The sequence below is a fragment of the Quercus robur genome, chromosome 7 (assembly GCF_932294415.1).
Source record: "Quercus robur chromosome 7, dhQueRobu3.1, whole genome shotgun sequence".
NCBI classification, from domain to species: domain Eukaryota; kingdom Viridiplantae; phylum Streptophyta; class Magnoliopsida; order Fagales; family Fagaceae; genus Quercus; species Quercus robur.
In genome coordinates, this window is record NC_065540.1 from 35,213,707 (window position 1) to 35,236,717 (window position 23,011).

At 39.3% G+C, this 23,011-nt stretch overlaps 2 protein-coding genes across 3 annotated transcripts in view; both read left to right on the forward strand.

Moving 5' to 3' along the window:
• Positions 1-23,011, forward strand: part of LOC126693218 (cytochrome P450 81E8-like) — a 60,262-nt gene that overhangs the window by 12,591 nt on the left and 24,660 nt on the right. The gene's annotated exons all lie outside the window — the stretch shown is intronic.
• Positions 48-15,177, forward strand: LOC126693221 ((+)-piperitol/(+)-sesamin synthase CYP81Q2-like). Its single transcript, XM_050389130.1, has 2 exons — positions 48-383; positions 14,466-15,177. Exons 1-2 carry the CDS (start codon positions 48-50, stop codon positions 15,090-15,092), a joined length of 963 nt encoding a protein of 320 aa, XP_050245087.1. The 3' UTR covers positions 15,093-15,177.

Below are 23,011 nucleotides of genomic sequence, written 5' to 3' on the forward strand. Positions count from 1 at the left end.
AGGAACGTTGATTATAGTATACTGATCAGTGATCAAAGACAAATGGGATGAGAATGGTGGCAGGGAAGAGGTACTATGGGGAAGATGTGAAAGACGTGGAAGAAGCAAGGGAATTCAGGGAGCTGGTGAGTGAGATAATAAAGATGTTCGGGGCATCGAATCCAGGAGAATTTGTGGCGGTTTTGAGGTGGATTGATTATGGGGGTTTGGAGAAGAAGTTGAAGGGATTTGCCAAGAGAACAGATGTGTTCATGCAAGGACTAATTGACGAGACTAGGAATAAGGACGAGGAAGGGGAAAAAACCATGATCAATCATCTGCTTTCTTTGCAAAAATCACAACTGGAATACTACACCGACCAAATTATCAAAAGGCTTATGTTGGTAAGTGCCACACTGCTTTAATTTCTCTCTACATTCTAACCCATACTACATCTCTCTCTTGGCTCCACCCTTCCTTTCCTTTGGGTGAACAAAAATAAAAATTCTAGATCACACACTTACACGTTTTGTCACAATTTAGACATTTGATAAAGTGATCGATAATTAGATTATGTTTCGATAAGTATTATTGGTGTCCCATATATAAGTGTTGTGATCCAATTATGTGTTAAAAATATATTGCATATTTAAAATTTAATTTTAAATGAAGAATTACATATTGAAAACTAGAATTGAAATACTTCCTTTAAAATAATTCAATTAAAATCCCTTTTTTAAAATATTCATTCAAAACATTTTAAATAGATTAAAGTGAATCTTTTTTTCATTAATTAAATTGTCATAATTTTTTTAGAAGTTCTTAATTATACTTTTTTTTTTTTAAAATGAAATTTCATGTATGACATTTTTTATACAAGGAGAGTCAGGGACAACTCTACATAGAACTTAAGAATTATTAATAAAAAAAAATTATATACATAATTATATCTATTTTGTCTACTCTAAAAAAAAATATTGAACACTTTGACTTAAGAATCCCAAGAATCTGAGTTTAATAAAAATAAAAGTAATGTAATGGACATAACAAAATGTCACAACATTCTTAAATTAGCTTACCAACTCATAGATAAGCCCACCACAACCTTTAATTCTTTTTTCTTCTTTTTTTTGGTCATTTTGTTGTATCGCTAGTGTAGGGTCGGTTTTTGGGGCCCAGGCCTAGCAAGTAAGTGGTTCTGGCCCAAAGGACCCTAGACAATGAATTTTGTAGAGAGCGGGTTACAGAACTAGGGCTGGACGAAGTGAACGTTAGTTAATTGTATGCCATGCAGCAGTCTAAACGTAAGACTATCTCCTTTATGTCCACGGAATACTTGGTCCGAGGGGACGTATGGGTGCATCTCTTGTTATGATTAAAGACTACAGCATTCCTCTCTCTCTCTCTCTCCTTTCTCTTCTCAAATTTTCGATCCTCTCTTCATGGGGATTTCCTTCTCTTATATAGCCTCCTTAAATTGATAAGAGCCTTACACTTGTTAACCATCTGAGCCTTCACTTGAGTGCATGTCCCATCGGACATCCACCTTATCTTTCTGTGAGTTGCATCGGCCAATGTAACACTGTTCGCCTGTCTTCTCCACATTAATGCGGTTGGAAAAGTAGCTTCCTTGCATTTAATGTGGCAGTTGTGGTTTCCCCCTGGACGTCTTACATTTTCTTCCTTCTTCTTGCTTTATGAGGCTCATCCTACTACCCACATTTGTTTGGGATGATTCTTCACTGTGGATGGGGCGCACATTGGGCCCGTATTTGGTGTGTCCGAGGAGACATTCCTCCTCGGACGTCTTTTTAAATAAGTTGGGCTCAACAGGGTTGGGCTAGAAGTCTTTTGGTACCCCTTTTCCCTTTCGGTCATGGCTAGACTCCGTGCGGGGCCCAAGGCCCATTGTTGACTTGGGAATTTTACCCCTACAATAGCCCCTCAAAATTCCGGCTCTTTCTCTCTTGTCCGAGGAGGAAAGGCGGGATTTTGATATTCATAGGATCATTTATTGTGGATTCCTGCTTCACCCGTGCGGAGATATGCTTCCCACGTGCCTCATTAATGCTGAAGTTGTTTAATGACCCATGAGGTGCTAATTATCGCTTTTAGCGGTTTTAAATCTTTTCAATCCGACGGTTGGGTGCCAGATCAACGGTTGATATCATTTCCATTTCTCTAGACGGGAGTATGTCTGTCTAGCTTCTCCCGAATATATAAGATTTTTAAAGGCATTTCCTCCCCATTTTTTGGGCAAGCACTCAGAGCACTCCAGTACCTTCCCTTTCAAAGTGTTCAAGCCTTCGCAGTCGTCCCCTTGAAGATTTCCGGCAAATTCCTCACCCGTAAGTGCACATTTCTTTTCCGTTGCATTTCCCGGCGTTCTTCCTTAAGTAAATCATCGTCGCGTTGCCTAGGATTAGGGGGATGGGTAAGCTTGAGAAAATGGTAGACTCTCCGGCCGATATGGAAGGCTTCAGGACGAAGTACCGTATTCCGCCGGAAGTAGGTCTAGAGTATTGTCATTTGGAGGAAATTTTTATCAAGAGAAAGACGGGGCTGGTCGCCATTCCAATGATAGCCTTCGTGGAAGGAGGAATGACGATCCTAATGGGGAGGATAACTAGGGATTATTTGCGTGGTTATAGGTTGGCCCCCCACCAGTGCGCCGCGAACATGTTCCGCATCCTGGGGTGCATAGATGTCTTGAACAATTAGATGAACCTCGGCCTTTCGTGGCACAACGTGGTTCATCTATATGAATACCATAGCCTCGGCGACTCATATTACCTAAAGTCCAGGTCCGACGAGGTGAGGTTGATATCCTATCTTCCCAAGTCCAACAAAGGCTTGAAGGACGACCTTTTGATCGTCTCCGGACCATGGCATGACGGTATTCACTATCCGATCAGGGCAGGAACACCAGATGGGGCATTGTTGAATTAGATCCCCTAGAGGGGACCTTAGTTTTAAGCTTTCTTTTCCTCTTTCAGTTCTGGTTTTGTTTATTTGCCTCCTCGGACTAACGTAACTCTTTCTTTGGGCTTTGCAGACAAGGAGCGAACGTCTCCTCGGCTAAGCTTGGTTAACATCCTGGCACTCAATTTTCTTCTAAGGTCCGAGATTTACGTGAGCGCGGACGGGCAACTGCGGTCTGCTCCTCTGATTTTGGACTACGTGCCTCTCTCGCGATTTGTAGTAGACGCTGGTCAAGCCATCAGGGCCAGTAGTCCAAGGCTAGCACGCATTGACGTCTCCATACCGGGATTTCTCGCTTCGAGAGACTTACCTCCCGTCCAGCTGCCTGCTCAGCGCATTCTTCCCGTAGCAGTTGTCCCTGTGGAAGAAGCTGGTTCCTCGCAATCGTCGTTGGAGGATCAGATAGACCAGTTCCGCTTCGTCGAGGAGGGAGAGGTGTCAGCCAGGCCAGTAGAGCTTTCAAACTCTGATTCAAACCTAGACCGAGCCTCGGCAACTCCCAATCTTGGTTTGGTAGTTGCACAAGTCGATACCAGCCAGGAAATTGAGGAAGAAGGCATGGATCTGAAACCCAGGTCTGGTCTCAGGGGCCTCCTTTCCAACAAGAATAAAGGGCAATCATCCAAGGATGCCCCAAAGGAGCAAACTACCTTCAAGGCTCCTCCTCCTCTTCCTCCCACCTCGGATGCAACACTACAGCCCATGCCCAATTTGAGGCGAAAAAGGCCTGTGGAAGAATTGGAGGAGGGCGAGGTTGGCCGTGAAAAGGCCAAGCACCAGAAGAAGGGCAAAGAGACTAAAAAGCCCAAGGAGAAGAGGACCAGGTCCGTTGACAGCCGAGACGAGGCTGCTATTCGGAGGGAACAGCGGACCTGGTCGCCACGGCTGGAGTTGGATGGCGCTCCGATTTCTTGGGATGCAACTCTCTGGGAAGCCCAGCGAGGACAAGCGTCATTCCTGGTCGAGGCCCTGCAACAGCCCCTCCTTTTGCCTCGAGATATAGAGGGTCTTCGGGCTACTTGGCAACCAGACCTTTTCATGTCGCTGAAGAGGGACATGGCTATGGTAAGTAAAACTTCTCTTATCTAGCTTTCTTATTTCGTATCTATTTGTTCGTCATTCTCTTTTAATTTGGTCTCTATTTTTTGCGTAGGTCACTCAACAAATTTTCGTTGCCAAGGAGTGGACCAAGAAGGCTCGCGAGGACCTGCATAATGAGGCTAAGTCCTGCCTCGCTGCTGAGACGGCTGCCGGCGACCTTAGGCAGGAAAAGGATCGCCTGAGCGGCGAGGTGAAGGAGGTGCAGAGGGCTCGCATGAGCGCCAAGGCCGGACATAAGAACGTCACCAAGCAGGCTGAGGATCTACGCCAACAGCTCCAACAGTTCGAGGCAAACCTCGCGACAGAGAAGCAGGTGGTCTCAGATCTCAGGGCCGAGCTTGCAAAGGTCTAGGAGGCAGCTCGCGTGGCCAGGGAGGCGGCTAAGAAAGCGGTGTCGGCCTCATATGATCGTGGTGTTAGGGACACCGAGATTAGGCTGACTGAAGAGGTGGCCACTGTATGCAGGGATTACATCACTATATCTTGGGGTGTAGCCTTGGATCGGGAGGCAATTCCAACGAATTCTGACCTCCGGAAAGCTGAGAATATCTTTTTCCCAGAAGATATTCGAGAGATTCCGGATTCGGCTGCTCCTGAGGAACCTCTTCCTTCGAAGGACCTAACTTTGGACTCCCATGTGCCCGAGGCTGAGGGGACACAGCCGGCCGTGAAGGATAAATCGCCCAAGGACAGTCTCTCAATCAGGGATGTTGTCGCGCAAGCCAAGGGGGCTGTTCCGGGACCTCAGGCAGGAGATGTTCAACCTGAGCCTGCTCAGGGTTAGGATTTAGGAAAGTAGTGTAGGACTTTATCTGTAGCCGTTTTCTTTAATCCTTACATTTTGTACTGTTAATGTATGTGGAAGAACGCTTTTGGATTTCAATGAATGATGTCATTTTCCTTTAGATTTTGTTGCACTGATATCTTTCTGCTTTCATTATAAATGAATATCTACTCTGCCATTAACTGTCAAGAACCAAGCATGAAAAAGTGAATGTGTAAAAAATGATAATCAATGAGTAAAAAATGATAGTCAATGACTAAGTAAAACTGCTCCCAGGTTAACTTCCTCAAAACCTATGATCTGAGGGACCAAGCAGAACTTGGATTCTATCTAATACTTAGCGAGAAATGATAGAGTTGTTAATTTCCCCCAAGCCTGTGGTCCAAGGAGCCAAGCAGTACTTGGGTTCTGTTTAACGCCTAGCGAAACTGATAGAACTGTTAATTTCCCCCAAGCCTGTGGTCCGAGGAGCCAGGCAGTACTTGAATTCTGTTTAACACTTGGCGAAACTGATAGAATTGTTAATTTTCCCCAAGCTTGTGGTCCGAGGAGCCAGGCAATACTTGGGTTATGTTTAACACTTGGCGAAACTGATAGAACTGTTAATTTCCCCCAAGCCTGTGGTCCGAGAAGCCAGGCAGTACTTGGGTTCTGTTTAACACTTGGCAAAACTGATAGAATTGTTAATTTGCCCCAAGCTTGTGGTCCGAGGAGCCAGGCAGTACTTGGGTTCTATTTAACACTTGGCGAAACTGATAGAACTGTTAATTTCCCCCAAGCCTGTGGTCCGAGGAGCCAGGCAGTACTTGGGTTCTGTTTAGCGCCTAGCGAAACTGATAGAACTGTTAATTTCCCCCAAGCCTGTGGTCCGAGGAGCCAGGCAGTACTTGGGTTCTGTTTAACACTTGGCGAAACTGATAGAACTGTTAATTTCCCACAAGCCTGTGGTCCGAGGAGCCAAGCAATACTTAGGTTCTGTTTAACACTTGGCGAAACTAATAGAACTGTTAATTTCCTCCAAGCCTGTGGTCCGAGGAGCCAAGCAGTACTTGGGTTCTGTTTAACACTTAGCGAAAATGGCTTCGAGGTTAATTTCCCCCAAGCCTGTGGTCCGAGGAGCCAGACAGGACTTAGGTTCTGTTTAACACTTAGTGAAAATGGCTTCAAGGTTAATTTCCCCCAAGTCTGTGGTCCGAGGAGCCAGGCAGGACTTGGGTTCTGTTTAACACTTAGTGAAAATGGCTTTGAGGTTAATTTCCCCCAAGGCTGTGGTCCGAGGAGTCAGGCAAGACTTGGGTTCTGTTTAACACTTAGTGAAAATGGCTCCGAGGTTAATTTCCCCTAAGTTTATGGTCCGAGGAGCCAGGCAGGACTTGGCTTCTTTTTAACACTTAGTGAAAATGGCTTTGAGGTTAATTTCCCCCAAGGCTGTGGTCCGAGGAGTCAGGCAAGACTTGGCTTTTTTTTAACACTTAGTGAAAATGGCTCCGAGATTAATTTCCCCGAAGGTTGTGGTCCGAGGAGCCAGGCAGGACTTGGGTTCTGTTTAACACTTAGTGAAAATGGCTTCGAGGTTAATTTCCCCTAAGGCTGTGGTACGAGGAGCCAGGCAGGACTTGGGTTCTGTTTAACACTTAGTGAAAATGGCTTCAAGGTTAATTTCCCCCAAGCCTGTGGTCCGATGAGTCCCCCAAGTCTGTGGTCCGAGGAGCCAGGCAGGACTTGGGTTCTATTTAACACTTAGTGAAAATGGCGTCGAGATTAATTTCCCCCAAGTCTGTGGTCCAAGGAGCCAGGCAGGACTTGGGTTCTGTTTAACACTTAGTCCAAGTAGCTGTACAGTAATGTGGCGCCATGAATTATATCTTTCATTAATAACAGTACCTTTTCAGGTTATTTACATTCCAAGGTCGTGGCACTACATGTTCATCCAAATCTTCCAAAAAGTAGGCTCCTATACCGGCTATGGAGGTGATACGATATGGGCCTTCCCAATTTGGTCCGAGTTACCCCCACGCAGGGTTTCTCGCAGTGCCCAGGACCTTCCTCAGTACCAGATCCCCAGGCGCTAAGGGCCTTAGCTTCACCTTGGCATCGTAGCCTTGCTTGAGCTTTTACTGATAGTGGGCAAGCTGGACCATTGCGCTTTCTCTTCTTTCTTCGATGAGGTCCAAGCCTTTTTCCAGAAGTCCGTTGTTGGCACTAGAGCAGAATGCAGTGGTCCTTTGTGTTGGGAAGTTTACCTCCAGTGGAATGACAGCCTCGGGCCCGTAGGTCATCGAAAAGGGGGTTTTCCCTGTGGACCTGCGAGGTGTGGTGCAGTATGTCCACAAGACGTGGGCCAACTCTTCAACCCACCTCCCTTTCGCGTCATCTAACCTCTTTTTCAGCCCATTCACTATAGTATTGTTGACGGCCTCTGCCTGCCCATTACCCTACGGGTAAGCTGGTGTGGAGTATCTGTTGGTAATTCCCAGCTCACTACAGTACCTCCTAAAAGCTTTACTTTCAAACTAGAGGCCGTTGTCTGAGATCAGTGTGTGAGGGATCCCGAATCTGGTGACGATATTTTTCCAAATAAATTTCTTAGCATCAACGTCCCTAATGTTTGCCAGTGCTTCAGCTTCGACCCATTTGGTGAAATAATCCGTGCCGACGAGAAGAAATCTCTTGTTCCCTGCTGCTTTGGGGAATGGTCCTAGGATGTCTAGGCCCCACTGTGCGAATGGCCAAGGGCTGGACAGTGGGTTAAGTTTTCCACCCGGCTGGTGTATATTCGGGGCAAACTTTTGGCACTGATCGCACTTCTTCACATACTCCAGCGCCTCTTTCTGCATGTTCGGCCACCAGTAACCCTTTGTTATGGCCCTATGGGACAGGGACCTTCCCCCCGTATGACTTCCACAGATTCCTTCGTGTAATTCCTCTAGGATGAGTTCAGTGGCCTCTAGGTGCACACACAGCAAGTATGGCCCTGAGAATGAGTGCCTGTACAGTTTCGAGTCTTCGAATAACCAGAATCGAGAGGCCTTTCTTCTAATCTTGTCGGCCTCATTCTTATCGTCTGGTAAGGTGTCGTGCTTTAAGAACAGCACTAGAGGATCCATCCAACTAGGCCCAGGCCTGACGTTGTGGACTCGTATTTTGTTGGCCTTTGCCGTCGTTGGGCGGTAGAGATCTTCTACTAGAATAACCCGGGGAAGTGGCTGAGCCGAGGAGGTGGCTAGCGTTGCAAGAGAATCAGCATGGGTGTTCCCGCTTCTTGACACATGCGCCAGATGGAAGTGACAAAATTGGGTCTGTAGGCATTTAACCTGGGCTAAGTACTCCTGCATTCTTTCATCCTTTGCCTCCAACTCCCCATTTACTTGTCTGACGACGAGTCTTGAGTCCGAAAATATGTTCGCAGATTTTCCACCCAGTTTCTGGATCATTGACATTCCTTCCAATAGTGCCTCATACTCTGCCTCGTTATTCGTGGCCGAGAAACCAATCCTTAATGATTTTTCGATGGTGATACCTTTGGGGGAGACCAGAACGAGCCCCACACCTGAGCCCCTTTGGTTGGCTGCGCCGTCGACGTGCGCTTTCCACCAACTGGGCTCTTGCTGAGTGATTGCACTTATCAGTTTCCCGTCTGGGCTTAGTGAACCTCCCCCTCCTTCTAGTATGGGCTCCGCAAATTCGGCTACTAAATCTGCAAGGACCTGACCCTTCACAGCAATACGAGGCATGTACCTAATGTCAAAGGCACCCAGGATCGTTCCCCATTTTGCAATTCTGCCCGTGTAGTCGGCACTCTAGAGAATGGACTTTAGCGGAAGCTGAGTTAGTACAACCACAGTGTGTGCCTGGAAATAGTGGGGGAGCTTTCGCATGGCTTGTACGATTGCCAAAACGGCCTTTTCAAGGGGGAGGTAGCGGATCTCTGCCTCGTGCAGCGATTTACTTACGTAGTAGACGGGCCGTTGCGTGCCATTGTCTTCTCGGATCAGCACTAAGCTTACTACATGAAAGGCCACAGCAACGTAGGCGAATAGCACCTCGTCAGCTTCAGGACTAGACATAATTAGTGGTCAGGCGAGGTACTCCTTAAGCTGTTGGAAAGCTAAAGCAAACTCCTCGGTCCACTCGAAGCCCTTCCACTTGTTTAATAGGAGGAAGAAAGGTCTGCATCTGTCCGCTGAGCAGGAAATGAAACGGTTTAAAGCGGCGATAATGCCTGTGAGCTTTTGGACCTCTTTGGGATTCTGAGGGGGCTGCAGGCTATGGATAGCTCTAATTTGATCAGGGTTGACTTCGATGCCTCTGTGGGTCACCATGTAACCTAAGAATTTCCCTGATCCCACCCCAAATGAACATTTGGACGCGTTGAGTCGTAGCTTGTACTTTCTCAGAATTTGAAAGATGTCGCTGAGGTCTCTGACGTGGTTGGCCACTACTTTGCTTTTTACCACCATGTCATCTATATAAACTTCAATGCTCTTACCCATCTGCTGTTCAAACATCCTGGTCATCATCCTTTGGTAAGTAGATCCGGCATTCTTTAAGCCAAAGGGCATCACCTTATAATGATAATTTCCGACGGGGATGACAAAAGCGGTTTTTTCTTGGTCCTTAGCGGCCAGGGGTATCTTATGGTAACCTTGGAAGGCGTCCAAAAAACTCATTCGGAGGTGTCCAACGGTCGAATCTACCAATCGGTCTATCCGCAGCATGGGGAAGGGATCCTTCAAGCAGGCCTTGTTTAGGTCCATGAAATCTACGCAGACTCGCCATTTCCCATTCTTCTTTTTTACCACGACTGTGTTGGCTAACCATTCGGGGTAGAATACCTCCTTGATAGCCCCCGCTTTCTTCAACTTCGTGACCTCCTCTCTCACAGCGTCGGCATGTTCTTTCGACGATCGCCGAGGAGGCTGTTTCTTAGGTGTTACAGCCGGGTTAACGTTAAGGTGATAGCAGATGAAATCTGGGTCAACCCTAGGGGCCTCGTAGGTGTCCCAGGCGAATACGTCCACATTCTGTCTAAGAAAATCAATTAGTGTTGACTTCTCTTAGGGCGGTAATTCTGAGCCGACCTGAAAAAACCTCTCGGGGTCTGACCCGACGAGTACTTTCTCCAGATCCTCACAGCTCACCTCCATGGCTGGTCCTCCACCACCCGAAACTGGGACCGGGGTCGTTAATTGCTATAAGCCGTTTTCGGCTGAGGTGGAAGGTTCACCATTTGGTCGTCGTGAGATTACGAACACCATGCATTGTCTGGCCATCGCCTGGTTCCCTATTATTTCTTTCACTTGACCTCCTGACGGATACTTCACTTTTTGGTGTAAGGTTGATAACACAACCCCTAGAGCATGAAGCCATGGTCGGGCCATGATAGCTGTGTAGGGGGAGTACGCATCTACCACAATGAAGTTCACCTCCACCACGTCTGAATCTGTTTGTACAGGCAGCCTGATCATGCCTTTCGGGGTGACGATTTTTCCTTCAAAGCTAACCAGAGGGGAGTCGTATGCCGACAAGTCCTCTGGCTTCAAGTTCAATCCTTTATACAAGTCGGGATACATTACTTCCATGGCACTGCCTTGGTCAACTAGCACCCTCTTCACGTCAAAACCCCCAATTCTAAGCGTGACGACTAGGGCGTCGTCGTGGGGCTGAATGGTTCCCAGTTTGTCCTCATCCGAGAATCCGATTAAGGGCGTGGCAATTACTCTAGCTCTCTTGGATTCCCTGTCGTCTGGCTCAGTCGGGAACCTGCCCACTGACATTACTCTGAAAGGGCTGGAATCAGTCCTTCCAAGTGTGGCAAGAATGACATTTATTGTGCCAATGGATGGCCTCAATGTACTTTGTCTAGTTTCGATATTTAACTGTTCCTGCCATCCTTCAAGGCGATGTAACAGATGCCTCAACTTCCCTTCTCGGACAAGCCGGTCCAAATGGTTTTTCAGATTCCTGCAATCATCAGTGGTGTGACCTGGCTCTTGGTGGTACGCGCAATATAGATTCTGATTACATTTCGAGGGGTCACCTGCCATCCTGTTCGGCCATTGAAAGAACGGTTCGCCCTTTACCTTCTCTAGGATCTTATGTAGTGGTTCTCGGAACACAGCATAGACCGCCGGTGCCCCAGTGGAACCAGACTGTTCCGAGTAATCTCTCATCGGCCTATTACTATTGATAATGAGGTCCGACCTGAAGTCCCTCCTCTCCTGAGGGAAAACCTTAGCTTTGCCCTTCCCCGTCTGCTGGTCTTCCTCAACCCTTTTGTACTTGTCAATTCTATCCATCAGTTGGCGCACGCTGGTGATTGACTTCCCAGTGAGGGACTTTTTTAAGCCGTGCTCTGTCAACAGGCCCCTCTTGAATGTACTAATGGCGACGTCATCGTAATTTCCTTCTATCTCATTATACATTTCCCAGTACCTATCTAAGTAGGACTTCAGTGTCTTCTCTTCCCGCATGGACAAGGATAGGAGGGAATCTAGGGGTCGAGGGACTCTGCTGCTGGTAATGAAGCGGGAACCAAAAGCCTGTGTCGGCTGTTTAAAGGAATCTATGGAATTCAGCTTAAGGGCATCAAACCATCTCATCACCATAGATCCCAAGCTGGACGGAAACACCTTACACATTAACGCCTCGTCCCGGGAATGGACGGCCATCCTTTGATTAAATTGGCTTACATGCTCTACTGGGTTAGTCCAACCATTGTATATGGCAAATGTTGGTTTATGGAACTGCCGAGGAAGCTCTGCCCTCTCTATTCTACGCGTGAAAGGCGACTAGGAGATGCGATCCAGGGCCTTGCTCATGGCATCGTTGGCCAGGCCTTGGTAAGATGGGCTTTTGTGGCCGCGTTTGCGAGGTCGCTTTTCCTCGTAGGAAAAAGTCTCGCTTGGAGGGGTTCTTGATCTCCGCCTGTATTCATTATCCTCATCACTGCTAGTGTCCGAGCCAGGTGAAGGATGTTTTCGTTGCGCTCGGCGCAGCTTCTTCTTCAAATCATCAATTTCTTGCTGTAAAGCCTTTCGATCGTTTTGCTTATGGGATGCATTACCTTTCCCTTTTGAGCGGCTCCTGCTCGTGTGAGAGGTGTTCACACTGCCCTCTCGTTACTTGTCTTGGTCTTTCTCCCGTTCGAGATTTAAAAAATTGTCCTGTCGTTGGGAATCTGCACGTCCGGTTTGGCGCGGACCTAATCCTTCCATTTCTTACAGTTTCACTTGTCGAGACACAAGTTCTTCCCACAGACGGCGCCAATTGTAGGGTCGGTTTTTGGGGCCCAGGCCCAGCAAGTAAGTGGTTCTAGCCCAAAGGACCTTAGACAATGAATTTTGTAGAGAGCGGGTTACAGAACTAGGGCTGGACGAAGTGAACGTTAGTTAATTGTATGCCATGCAGCAGTCTGAACGTAAGACTATCTCCTTTATGTCCACGAAATACTCGGTCCGAGGGGACGTATGGGTGCACCTCTTGTTATGATTAAAGACTATAGCATTCCTTTCTCTCTCTCTCTCTCCTTTCTCTTCTCAAATTTCCGATCCTCTCTTCATGGGGATTTCCTTCTCTTATATAGCCTCCTTAAATTTATAAGAGTCTTACACTTGTTAACCATCTGGGCCTTCACTTGAGTGCCTATCCCATCGGATATCCACCTTATCTTTCTGTGAGTTGCATCGGCCAATGTAACACTGTTCGCCTGTCTTCTCCACATTAATGCGGCTGGAAAAGTAACTTCCTTACATTTAATGCAGCAATTGTGGTTTCCCCCTGGACGTCTTACATTTTCTGCCTTCTTCCTGCTTTGTGAGGCTCATCCTACTACCCACATTTGTTTGGGATGATTCTTCACTGTGGATGGGGCGCACATTGGGCCCGTATTTGGTGTGTCCGAGGAGACATTCCTTCTCGGACGTCTTTTTAAATAGGTTGGGCTAGAAGTCTTTTGGTCCCCCTTTTCCCTTTCGGTCATGGCTGGACTCCGTGCGAGGCCCAAGACCCATTGTTGACTTGGGAATTTTACCCCTACAGCTAGCATTAACCACAAAAATAATCTTGATCCACCAAACATATTCCTTAGCTCCTTAAATAATAATAAAATTAAACCCCAAATAATAACAACAAATATAGGCCTAAGTAGAAGCAATTATAAAACTTCATGTATATAGTTTTTTTTTTTTTTTTTTGAAATATTAAAGTTACATTTTTATTCAATTTTGTACAATTAAAAAAAAATTAATGACTACCCAAAAAAAAAAAAAATGTAGAGTTGTTGCTATTTAGGAGAGCGGAAAAAAAAAAAAACAAAAACAAAAATTGGCAAGTTCTCTCTCTCTCTCTCTCTCTCTCTCTCTCTCTCTCTCTCTCTCTCTCTCTCTCTCTCTCTCTCTATATAGATATATATAGATATATAGCTTTACCCTTTCCATGTGAAGTGTTGATATTTTATAACTTGGGTTTATGATTTATATTTTGATGGCAAATGTTTGATATATATATTTTGGGCAATTAATGGAAGGGATTAACGAGCCCAAAATCATATTATTTTTTACATGTTACACAGGGCCGCTATACATGTATTGCAGGGTGGTCACAAGACCATCTTGATTTGTCAAAAAATGTATACACACACTAAACTAACCTATTTTGACCACCCTAATTTGAGAATTACAAGAATTTCGATTCAATAAAAATAAGAATAATACTACATTCACAAAATTTTTACAATAATTTCATAACAAATCTTATATGATAAGTGGAAATCGGTTATTAATTCTAATTTGGCGCCAATATAGACATCACTTTTTATAACACTAATAAAAAATTGTTGTATAAGTTATATATATATGTATATATGTAAATTGTAAATGTAGCATTACTCCAAAAATAATTTTGGCTTTTCAAGAAAAATATTGTAGTCATGAGTTCTCCTTAACAGTGTAGTGGCAATAATTTTGCTTCTTTAGCGACTCATCTCATAGTTGTAGCAAACATCATCCATTTTTCTTTTGATTCTCTATTGTCATTTCAATTCTCTTACTTGATTACTCTAATCTCGTCATTCTCAATTCCCAGTTTATCTCTTATCAATCTTTTTTTTTTTTTTTTTTTTTTTAACTTTTCTCTTTGTTAGTTACATGGTAACATGCACTTCATGTATTTTTGTAAGTTTTTTTTTTTTTTTTGGTGATATTGATATATCCAAGTTATTTCTTTATTAAATTTTGTATAATTTAAATTTCTTAGTAACCACTCTAAAAATAATTCTTGAAGCCAACATTGATGTTACACATAGTTTTTGTTTTTATTTTTATTTTTTTAATGTTACTCTTATATGGGTAGATAATGGAGGAGGAGAGAGATGGGTTTGAATCACTAAGATGGGACACCTGATGCTATTACTATTAGACTATGACTTCAATCCTAATTATAGCTAATTGTTAGAAGACCTCCCAAATCTTTTTCTTTCTTTTGGGTAAGATTCTATTCTTATGAAAAAAAATAAAAAATAAAAAAAGATTTTTTCATAGGGTATCAAATCAATTATTTCTTTTTTTTTTTTCCTTTTTCTTTTTTCATTCTTCTTATTTTTCTAAACACATATTGGTAGGTCTTGATACTTGCAGGAATTGAAATGTTAGCAGTGACATTAGAATGGGCAATGTCTAATTTGATTAATCATCCTGATATGTTGAAGAAGGCTAGGGTAGACTTGGACAATCGAATTGGACAAGAGAAATTAATAGACGAACTAGATGTTTCTAAATTACACTATATTCAATGTATCATCTCGAAGACCTTTCGATTGTACCCTACTGCCCCCTTGTTAGTACCTCATTTCTCTTCTAATGATTGTACCATCAGAGGATATGATATACCACGTGACACAATTTTATTGGTCAATGCATGGGCCATACATAGAGATCCTGAATTGTGGGAAGATACTACTAGTTTTAAACTTGAAAGGTTTGAAATTGGTGCGTGCAACCCATATAAGTTAATGCCTTTTGGATTGGTGACGAGGGCCTGTCCTGGGGCGGGCCTTGCCCAACGTATAGTAAGCTTGACATTGGGATCGCTGATTCAGTGCTTTGAGTGGGAAAGAGTAACTAATGAAAAAGTTGACATGACTGAAGGTAATGGAATAACCATGCTAAAAGTTGTACCATTGGAAACCATGTGTAAAGCGCACCCTATCATGCATAAAATTCTTTCCATGTCTATGCATGATGTTTGAACTGTATCCTTGGGTTTTTAGGGAGTAGCTTAGCTATATTTGCAAAGTATACTTTAGAGTTGTGGTACAAATTGTTTAGTAAACACTTTCACAAGAACTAAATTTTATCTTCTTCCTTTTATTTTCTTTTTTGCTTGTACTATATATTTAAATTTTATCATGTCAGAAGTTTTCTTTAACTAATAAGAAAGAATATCAATAATTGAAATATTTCCTTTCCTACATTTTGGATGTTCAATATGAGCTTAGGTATATGATACAAGTCCAAAACAAACTATTTAGCATTTCTGAATTCAACTTAGAAGAAATTATTTGTATTTCTTTATGAAAAAAAAAAATAGAAGTGTAGAGATTTGAAAAATCATACACGAAATATCTCATTTAATTAATTGTTTTTGGACAATAATTTTTTCTTCTGGTTTTGTTTGTGAAATGTGTTCATAATTGACTAAGATCATGTAGCAGATTCATTGCTAGATGTTCCAAATCCCCATTTCACCAATGGGCTTGTAACCGGACAAAATTTGGTTATAAACTTGATTGCAACGAATGTCTACAACTTTATTCAATATCTTTTTATTAAATGAGAATTTTGACAAATCCACTATTAGATTACATTTTCTTCTTATATTTTTCATGCTTGCAAAATTTCCATAAAATCAAAGATCAATAGTTATATCAGCAATCAAATATTTGAATTTCAAGTTTTTGTAGGAAAAAATTATGCAATCCAACAGTTATATTTTCAAAAAATATATAGTCATGTTAATGTTTTAGTAGGCGTTGTAACTATTAGCTACAACCTAGTTTGTTAGCCAAACTTTGTCCCCTTGTAGCCTAAGTAGCACCCTCCTACACCTCCCTTTAAATTTTCAATTCCTATGTCACATGTTTAAACCAAGCTACCCTAATGCCTTCCTTCCATTATGAGCAAATAATAATAGGAAAAAGCTTACCTTCAAACTGGTTTGATACTATCTTCCTTCGACCCATTTTGTGGTAGTTGAAAAAACCATTCACGTGTAATTTTAGTCACATGACTTCTTGAATGAGCCATTGACTTATTTAAATAATATACATGAATTATTAAATAGACAAAATTTAGCTACAAAATTGGTTGTAGTCTTAGATTACAATCTTACTCAATATCTTTTTATTGGAGTTGAATTTTGACAAATTCATCATTAGATTACATCTTCTTCTTATATCCTCCATACTTGCAAAATTTCTAGAAAATTGAAAATTAATAATTATGTCATCAATAAATTATTTAAATTGCAAATTTTTGTAGTTTAAAATTATGCATAAAATATAAACTTGTAAATCATATAAATAATAATATTCGATTGACACAAAATTTGACATGTGTATTGAGAGCGTAAAGAATATGCAACTCAACAGTTAGATTTTCAAAATATGTAATAATGTTTATTTTATTGAGTAAAATTATAACCTTAAGCTATAACCAATTTTGTAACTAAACTTTGTCCTTATTAAATCTCCATGTAATGGGTTGGAAGAGATAGCTCCAAACTAGTATAGTGCTAAACTTTGTCCTTAATAATAATAATTTCAAAATACACAATTAAAAAAATAAAATTGAACAAATCATCTAATTGAGTATATTCAATTCAATTTAATTCTATCTATTTTTGAAGCTATGCTAAAAAATAGGGACAAAGTTGATTAATATCATAGCTCTTAATCTTTGATTTTTTAGAAAATTTTTTAAGTATAGATCGAATATAAGAAAAAAAAAATGTAATTCAATGGTGAATTTGCAAAAAATCACATCCAATCCAAATATATTTAGTGAAGTGGTAGACAAAAGCTATCACAAAAATGTCTGGGTGATATTTGAGACTTTTTTTGTGTAGGGCCATGTTTTAGTTGTTCAACTGGCTAACTTGCGAAACATACATAGGTTTGTGTTTGGGAGTGAAGTCAAGAACTTGACATTAGCATATAAAGAGCACCAATGGCTATTGGTAGACCTCATTGGTTTAAAAGAGAAAACCTGGCGTGTTTGTTACTTGTAACAAACTAGTTAGTCACATGACTCACATGCATGTCTAACTGAATTTTACAACAATTGTCCACATGCCAAAAAGCTATTTACCATTTTAACCACATGGTATAAAAAGAAGGTTCTTTTCTTTTTTTTTGAAAACAGAAGGTTCTTTTCTTAGTAGTTTATTGGGCCATATATATCATCATTATGATTTTATTTAGTAGTCAACCATCATGACGACGTTAACATGCAATAGGTGACCACCTCATCATGCCCATGCCTTTTAAAAAAATTATGCCTTTTAAAAATTCATGGTTAAAAAGTTGGTTGTCTTAATTTATAAATTATAGACATAGTCACACCATACGCACACTTTAATGGCTGAATTTTATAATAGAATGGGGCTTAAATATTAAGTTGGTATTTGTATTAATATAAAAAAAAAAAATGATTGGACCAATTGTATCATATATATTGTCAAACATCATAGTAATATGATTTTGATTTGATCATTCAAGCCTCGTTTGGGAGAATGGAATGGAATGGAAAGAAATAAAAAAAAAAAAATTTTAGAATATTCTTTTTTTCCCTTGTTTGGAAGTTTTAATGGAGGGAATGGGAAGCTCATTACCTTGTTTGGGAGTTTAAGTAGAAGTGAATGAAATGGGTAGAAGGGAACACTCATTCCCTTCTATTCCCTTAAAACCTCAAATTTTCATTCCTCCCGAAATTGAGAGGAATGAGAAGGAATGAAATTAAATTTAATGATTTTTTTGCTAAAACTCCCAAAATATCCCTATATATTCAACCATTTATTTTAAAATAGGAGTCTAATAGTAATATTGTCATAAAATGATTCCATTTCATTCCTTCCATGTTGCTCCAAAACAAGATTACTTACATTCTATTCATTTTTATTCATTTCAATTCCTTTATTTCAAAACATCCAATCAAGGTTACCTAATTTCATTTTATTCCATTCATTTCCTTTACTTAAATACATTCCATTCTTTTCCATTTCATTCCATGTAAATATTACTAAATATTGCTAAGTGTGTATTTGAATGAATTTATTTTCACGTAATTTTTGTTTTATTCTCATTAAAAACAAAAAAACAAAGAAAAAGTAATGCTTTTAAAAGTTATGCGTTTAATATCTGATTAATAAAATTTACCATAGTAAAACCTAAGAGAGAGTAATTCTTAAAAATTTATAAAATGATTTATATTTTTCCATATCGCTCTATTGAGAGTTTAAACTGTTGTCACATGTGCAGTTCAAAAGATAAAGTTGTTGAATTCCTTAAAATGCATTGTTTCACCATCTATTAAAAAAAAAAAAAAGTCTAAGATCGAGAGGGTCATAGAGTGAGTGAGAGTCAGCATGGCACGGAGAGAAACAAAGAATTTTGAGGCCATGATTGTATAAGTCAAGCCAAAATTCAGTGTTCCACCGCCATTAGACTGTTGAAACAGTAGGCACATAGAAAGACAAACACCGTAAGGCACGAATGTGCTAAACACATGTTAAAATCTCTTTCCCTCTCCCTTGTGTGTGTGTTTGTTTCTAAAAAAAAAAAAAAAAAAACCACCTCATTACTTATAATAAAAAATTAAAAATTAAAAAAATAATAATCCATTGGGCATTAAAGAGTAATGCTAGAAATACAAACTTTTTCACAAAAAAATTTACAAACTACTAATGTGATAAGTGGTTATTGGTAAATGATAAAGTGATGTTAGTGGTGGGTTTAAATGAAAACCAAAAAGAAATTGGCTACAAGATTAGTTTGTAAAAATGCTATAAAATAATTTGTAACTGTAGTATTACTCAAACGTTAAATATGATTCACTTTTGGTTGGATTGGTTTTTATTTAGGTACTAGTGAAAGTCTTATGCGTTGCACGGCTATAATCATGAATTTTCTTTATATTGTGCTTTAGCCTTTAAGAACACATATGTTAATACTACACATGAAACACAATCCAAAATTTTGAGCTTTTCTAAAAAAAAAAATAAAAAAAATAAGTTAAAATAAAGATAGACTTACATAGAAATTTGGACTGATGAATCTAATTTAGCTAAATATTATCTATGATCTAAAAAGATATGGGAGGAATTCTAAATTGAATTTAGTTAAACTTTCAAAGAAATATGGTAGAAATTTTGCATACTAAGAAATTAACTCAAAACACAAACAAAATTTTAAAATATAAAAATAGATAAACATTGATTAAGTCTTAACAATCAACAAATAAAAGTAACTTAGAATCAAATTGCACTACAGAACATGAAAGACATGTTTTGAACCAAATTCTTCGTAATGATAGTCAATTGAAAAAATCAAAACACTTACAAACTAAATACATAGAATAACCAAAAACCTAAAACACACAAAATAGTTCAATAGTTGAGAATTCAAAAAATAAATTAAAAAAAACTTACCTAAGAGAAACCAAAAACTTAAATGGGTCCCCTTTATTTTGATTCTTTATAGTAGATTTCTTCGATATGATAAGATTTAGGTGTGGTTTTGATTAGGATATTTGTACGTGACATTTGGAACTTGATTGCTTTGTTTTAAATCTAATATCAAGTATCACTCTTTTTTATTTTGTTAGACTTAAATTGTTAGGGCAATACGGTTTAATATTTTATTGAACAAATTCTTTTCTTCTTTTTTTAATATATTACAACATATGATTTGTTTCCTGACTCATTTCTATTTTAATTACATAAAAGTGTAATTTGTGTGTGGTGTTGTGTTTGAAATACGTGTAAATATGTTAATTACATAAATGTGTAATTTGTTTGTGGTGTTGTATTTGAAATCCGTGTAAATAAGATGAGCAAATGGTAGCTTATGTTGCAAACGATGGTCCCTCTTCTAATTGATTATGTTAGGCATATCGATATCTTAAGAATTTCTTAATTAATTTAAAGGCTTTGGGTTTGTGTTTTTTATGTTTTTTTTATTTTTATAAAAATTTCCTAATAAACTAGCTAGGCATTATAGGCTCTGTTCCAATTGATTTTGGGGAGGAGATGATAATGGGGGGTATGTTTCATTTTCTAATTTGGTCCATATATATACAGTTTGTTTAATAAACATTAAATTTGGTTGATGGGAAAATGCGGGAAAAGGCATAATTTGATATGGTAAAATTATTGTTTGTAAAAATCAAAGCCATTCTTAGAACTATGAAAGATTTATGCACATAACGTGTTCATCTCCTATGCCATGATCTCCAATATATTTTATGATTATCTAGATAACATATTTAAGAGATTATTGTAGAGAAGAAGTAACTACAATTTTGTAATACGATGCAGCACTGATTTCATGATTGTGAAATTCATTGGACTTTTTTATCAGGATGTGTTTAAATTTTATTAATTAAATCCTTTTGAATTCAATATTAGGTTGTTATGTCATAAATTTAAATTAAGAAAAGAAAATTTTAGTATATTTTCTTAAAGATTTTTGCATCATCATATATAATAGTAAGAATTTAATCTTACTGTTTTACTACTAAAAGACTTCCTTAAAAAATTTACTCTCTAACGAATTTTCAGTATCTTCTAAGAGAATTCCATTGGATTAATGCTAGTTTTCTTTTTAAAGGTAAAATAAAGTTACAAGAACCCTAGAGTGAAAACAGTAAACATATTCATAAAAAATCTTATTGTTGTCTCTAATTCGAGGTTTAGTTTTCTTATTGTTAAATAAAAGATTTAGAATTTAAATATCATTTACACCTAAATCTAATTAGTGTCCTGATCTAATGATAAAGAACAATAATGATAAAGTAGACCTTATATATATATTGAAAGTCTATTGCACTATTATTTATTTATTTTTAAAAAAATACGATATATATATATATATTGGAGCATTTTAAATTTTTAATATTATTTAATTAAATGGATTTATATTCAACATAAATATAAAAATGTGAAAGTTAATATGGAAGATGAGGAGTTAGTGAAAACGTTTAATCTCATATTGAAAATTATAAAGATTATTTTATTCTTTTTAATTATGATGATTAATGAACTAATATAAATTAATTCAAATATTAGATTAGATACGTACAAAATGAGAAAGTCAATAGAGGGGAGTTTTTACGAATGTTTCTTGGAATTTTATCTTCACAATCTACTCTTTCCACTATTCCCATCAACTGACACATCTTCTCAACTAGTTCTGGGTACTGATATTCCAAAGGCAAACCATGTAGTTGGACCCAGATCGAGATGAAATTAAGTTGTAGGTTCTCAATCACCAAATTTGGTCTCCATCATTCCAAAACCAAAAGCGCTCCATCAACTGCCCAAAGACCTTCCGTGCAAATATGCATTAAGTCTTCTAGGAACTCAAAATGAAAAATGTAAAAATACGATTCTCTTCCAAAAATTGAAACTTCACCCCTGATTTTCCATGTAGAGTTGATCAGATGTTGCAGGCGCAAAACAAGAACTTTCTATAGTCTAACAGGAAACCAATCGCACAGCAACTCCAAAAATCTCTCTGGATCACTAAATCCTCAAGATCAAGTTCTACCAAAAGCCCATGTCTTACAAATGGAACTTCTTCCTCTTCACTAGGTAGGAGGTTTGACTCTAGTTCTTTAGTGAACAGATCCAAGATAATATCAGAGTTGCTACTATCAGTCCATCCAACTTCTCTAGGAGCTATATTATCATCCATTGTGAAATCAAGGTAAGGTTTAAAGAAGGTTGCATGCATGGAGAGAGCAGTGCAATACAACACCTACTAGACACTCTTATGAACACTGAAAGGACAAAAGGCTAGAAAAAGGTGTACCTGATAAGGACAAAGAAAGTATGAAGAAGAAGACAAAAAAGGGGTTTAGGGGAAGTAAAAGGAATAAGGAATAAAAGTTAAAGTAATATTGAACTACAGTGACTAGTTAGAAACAAGTTGACTCAGTGCAAGCAAGGTCACGCCTCAAGCATGCAAAGGAGTATAGAGATTTGGGATATAATGATCAAAAATGTGCCGGAATTAAAAGGACTTAATAAGAAAAGACAACTTACCTACAAGGACAGATAGCGTAGAAAAAAAGGGTTGACAAATTTTTTGAAAAAGAAAAGAGATGAAGAAAGAATAATGATAGCTTATCTAGGAAAACGATGGTAGAAACCCAAGGGGTTGAGAGGTTCACTGTTGTGAGAAGAAAACATATGACTTTTTACTTTTTTTTTCACTTCTTAATCACTTCTTTGGGGCTAGTTTGGGCTTTTCTTGCATTTGGGCCTTTGGGTCCATATTAGGAAAATGGGTATCAACAAAGTCATGTACAGAAGAGATGAGAATCATTCCCACAAGCTCAAACCAAAGAGTCCATTTGGAAATATTATGGGCAATGAAATTAGCCTTTCGAAAAATATGGTTTACAAACCACTCATCAAAAGAGTTAAAAAGCAACAAGCTTTTATTTATAATATGTTTAATCACCCAGTGATGAGAAAGAGAAGTAAGTTTCTGTAGTTGAAGAATATCAAGTTGGAAGCATCTCCTTTGCATACCACGTGTTTGTACTTCAACTTTGTTGCCTTTGCTGCTACTAGTTTAGCTGCTTTTGCTTTAGCTATATAGGGGGGCTTTGGTCTTGTTATGGCTTTACAAGCAAAAATTGATTATCTTTTATAATTTTTGCCCACTACTACTCCACATGATTTCTCCTTGCCAACGAATGCATGAAAATTCACTTTCACATGGGGCTAAAAGGGTCCCAAATGTTGCCTATGCTAATCTCACTATCTGCATAGTTGTAAAACAATAGGTAGCCAAGGTTTATTTTATTAATTTCTTTACTTAAGGGCAAAGGGTCAAGATCTTCTTTCTTAGTTTGTCTCATTGTTCGATTTCTTGCAGTGGAA

Coding starts and splice junctions, on each gene's coding strand:
- LOC126693221 (XM_050389130.1), top strand. CDS start 48: ATGAGAATGGTGGCAGGGAAGAGGTACTATGGGGAAGATGTGAAAGAC. Junction 384..14,465: donor TTATCAAAAGGCTTATGTTG/GTAAGTGCCACA, acceptor ACATATTGGTAG/GTCTTGATACTTGCAGGAAT.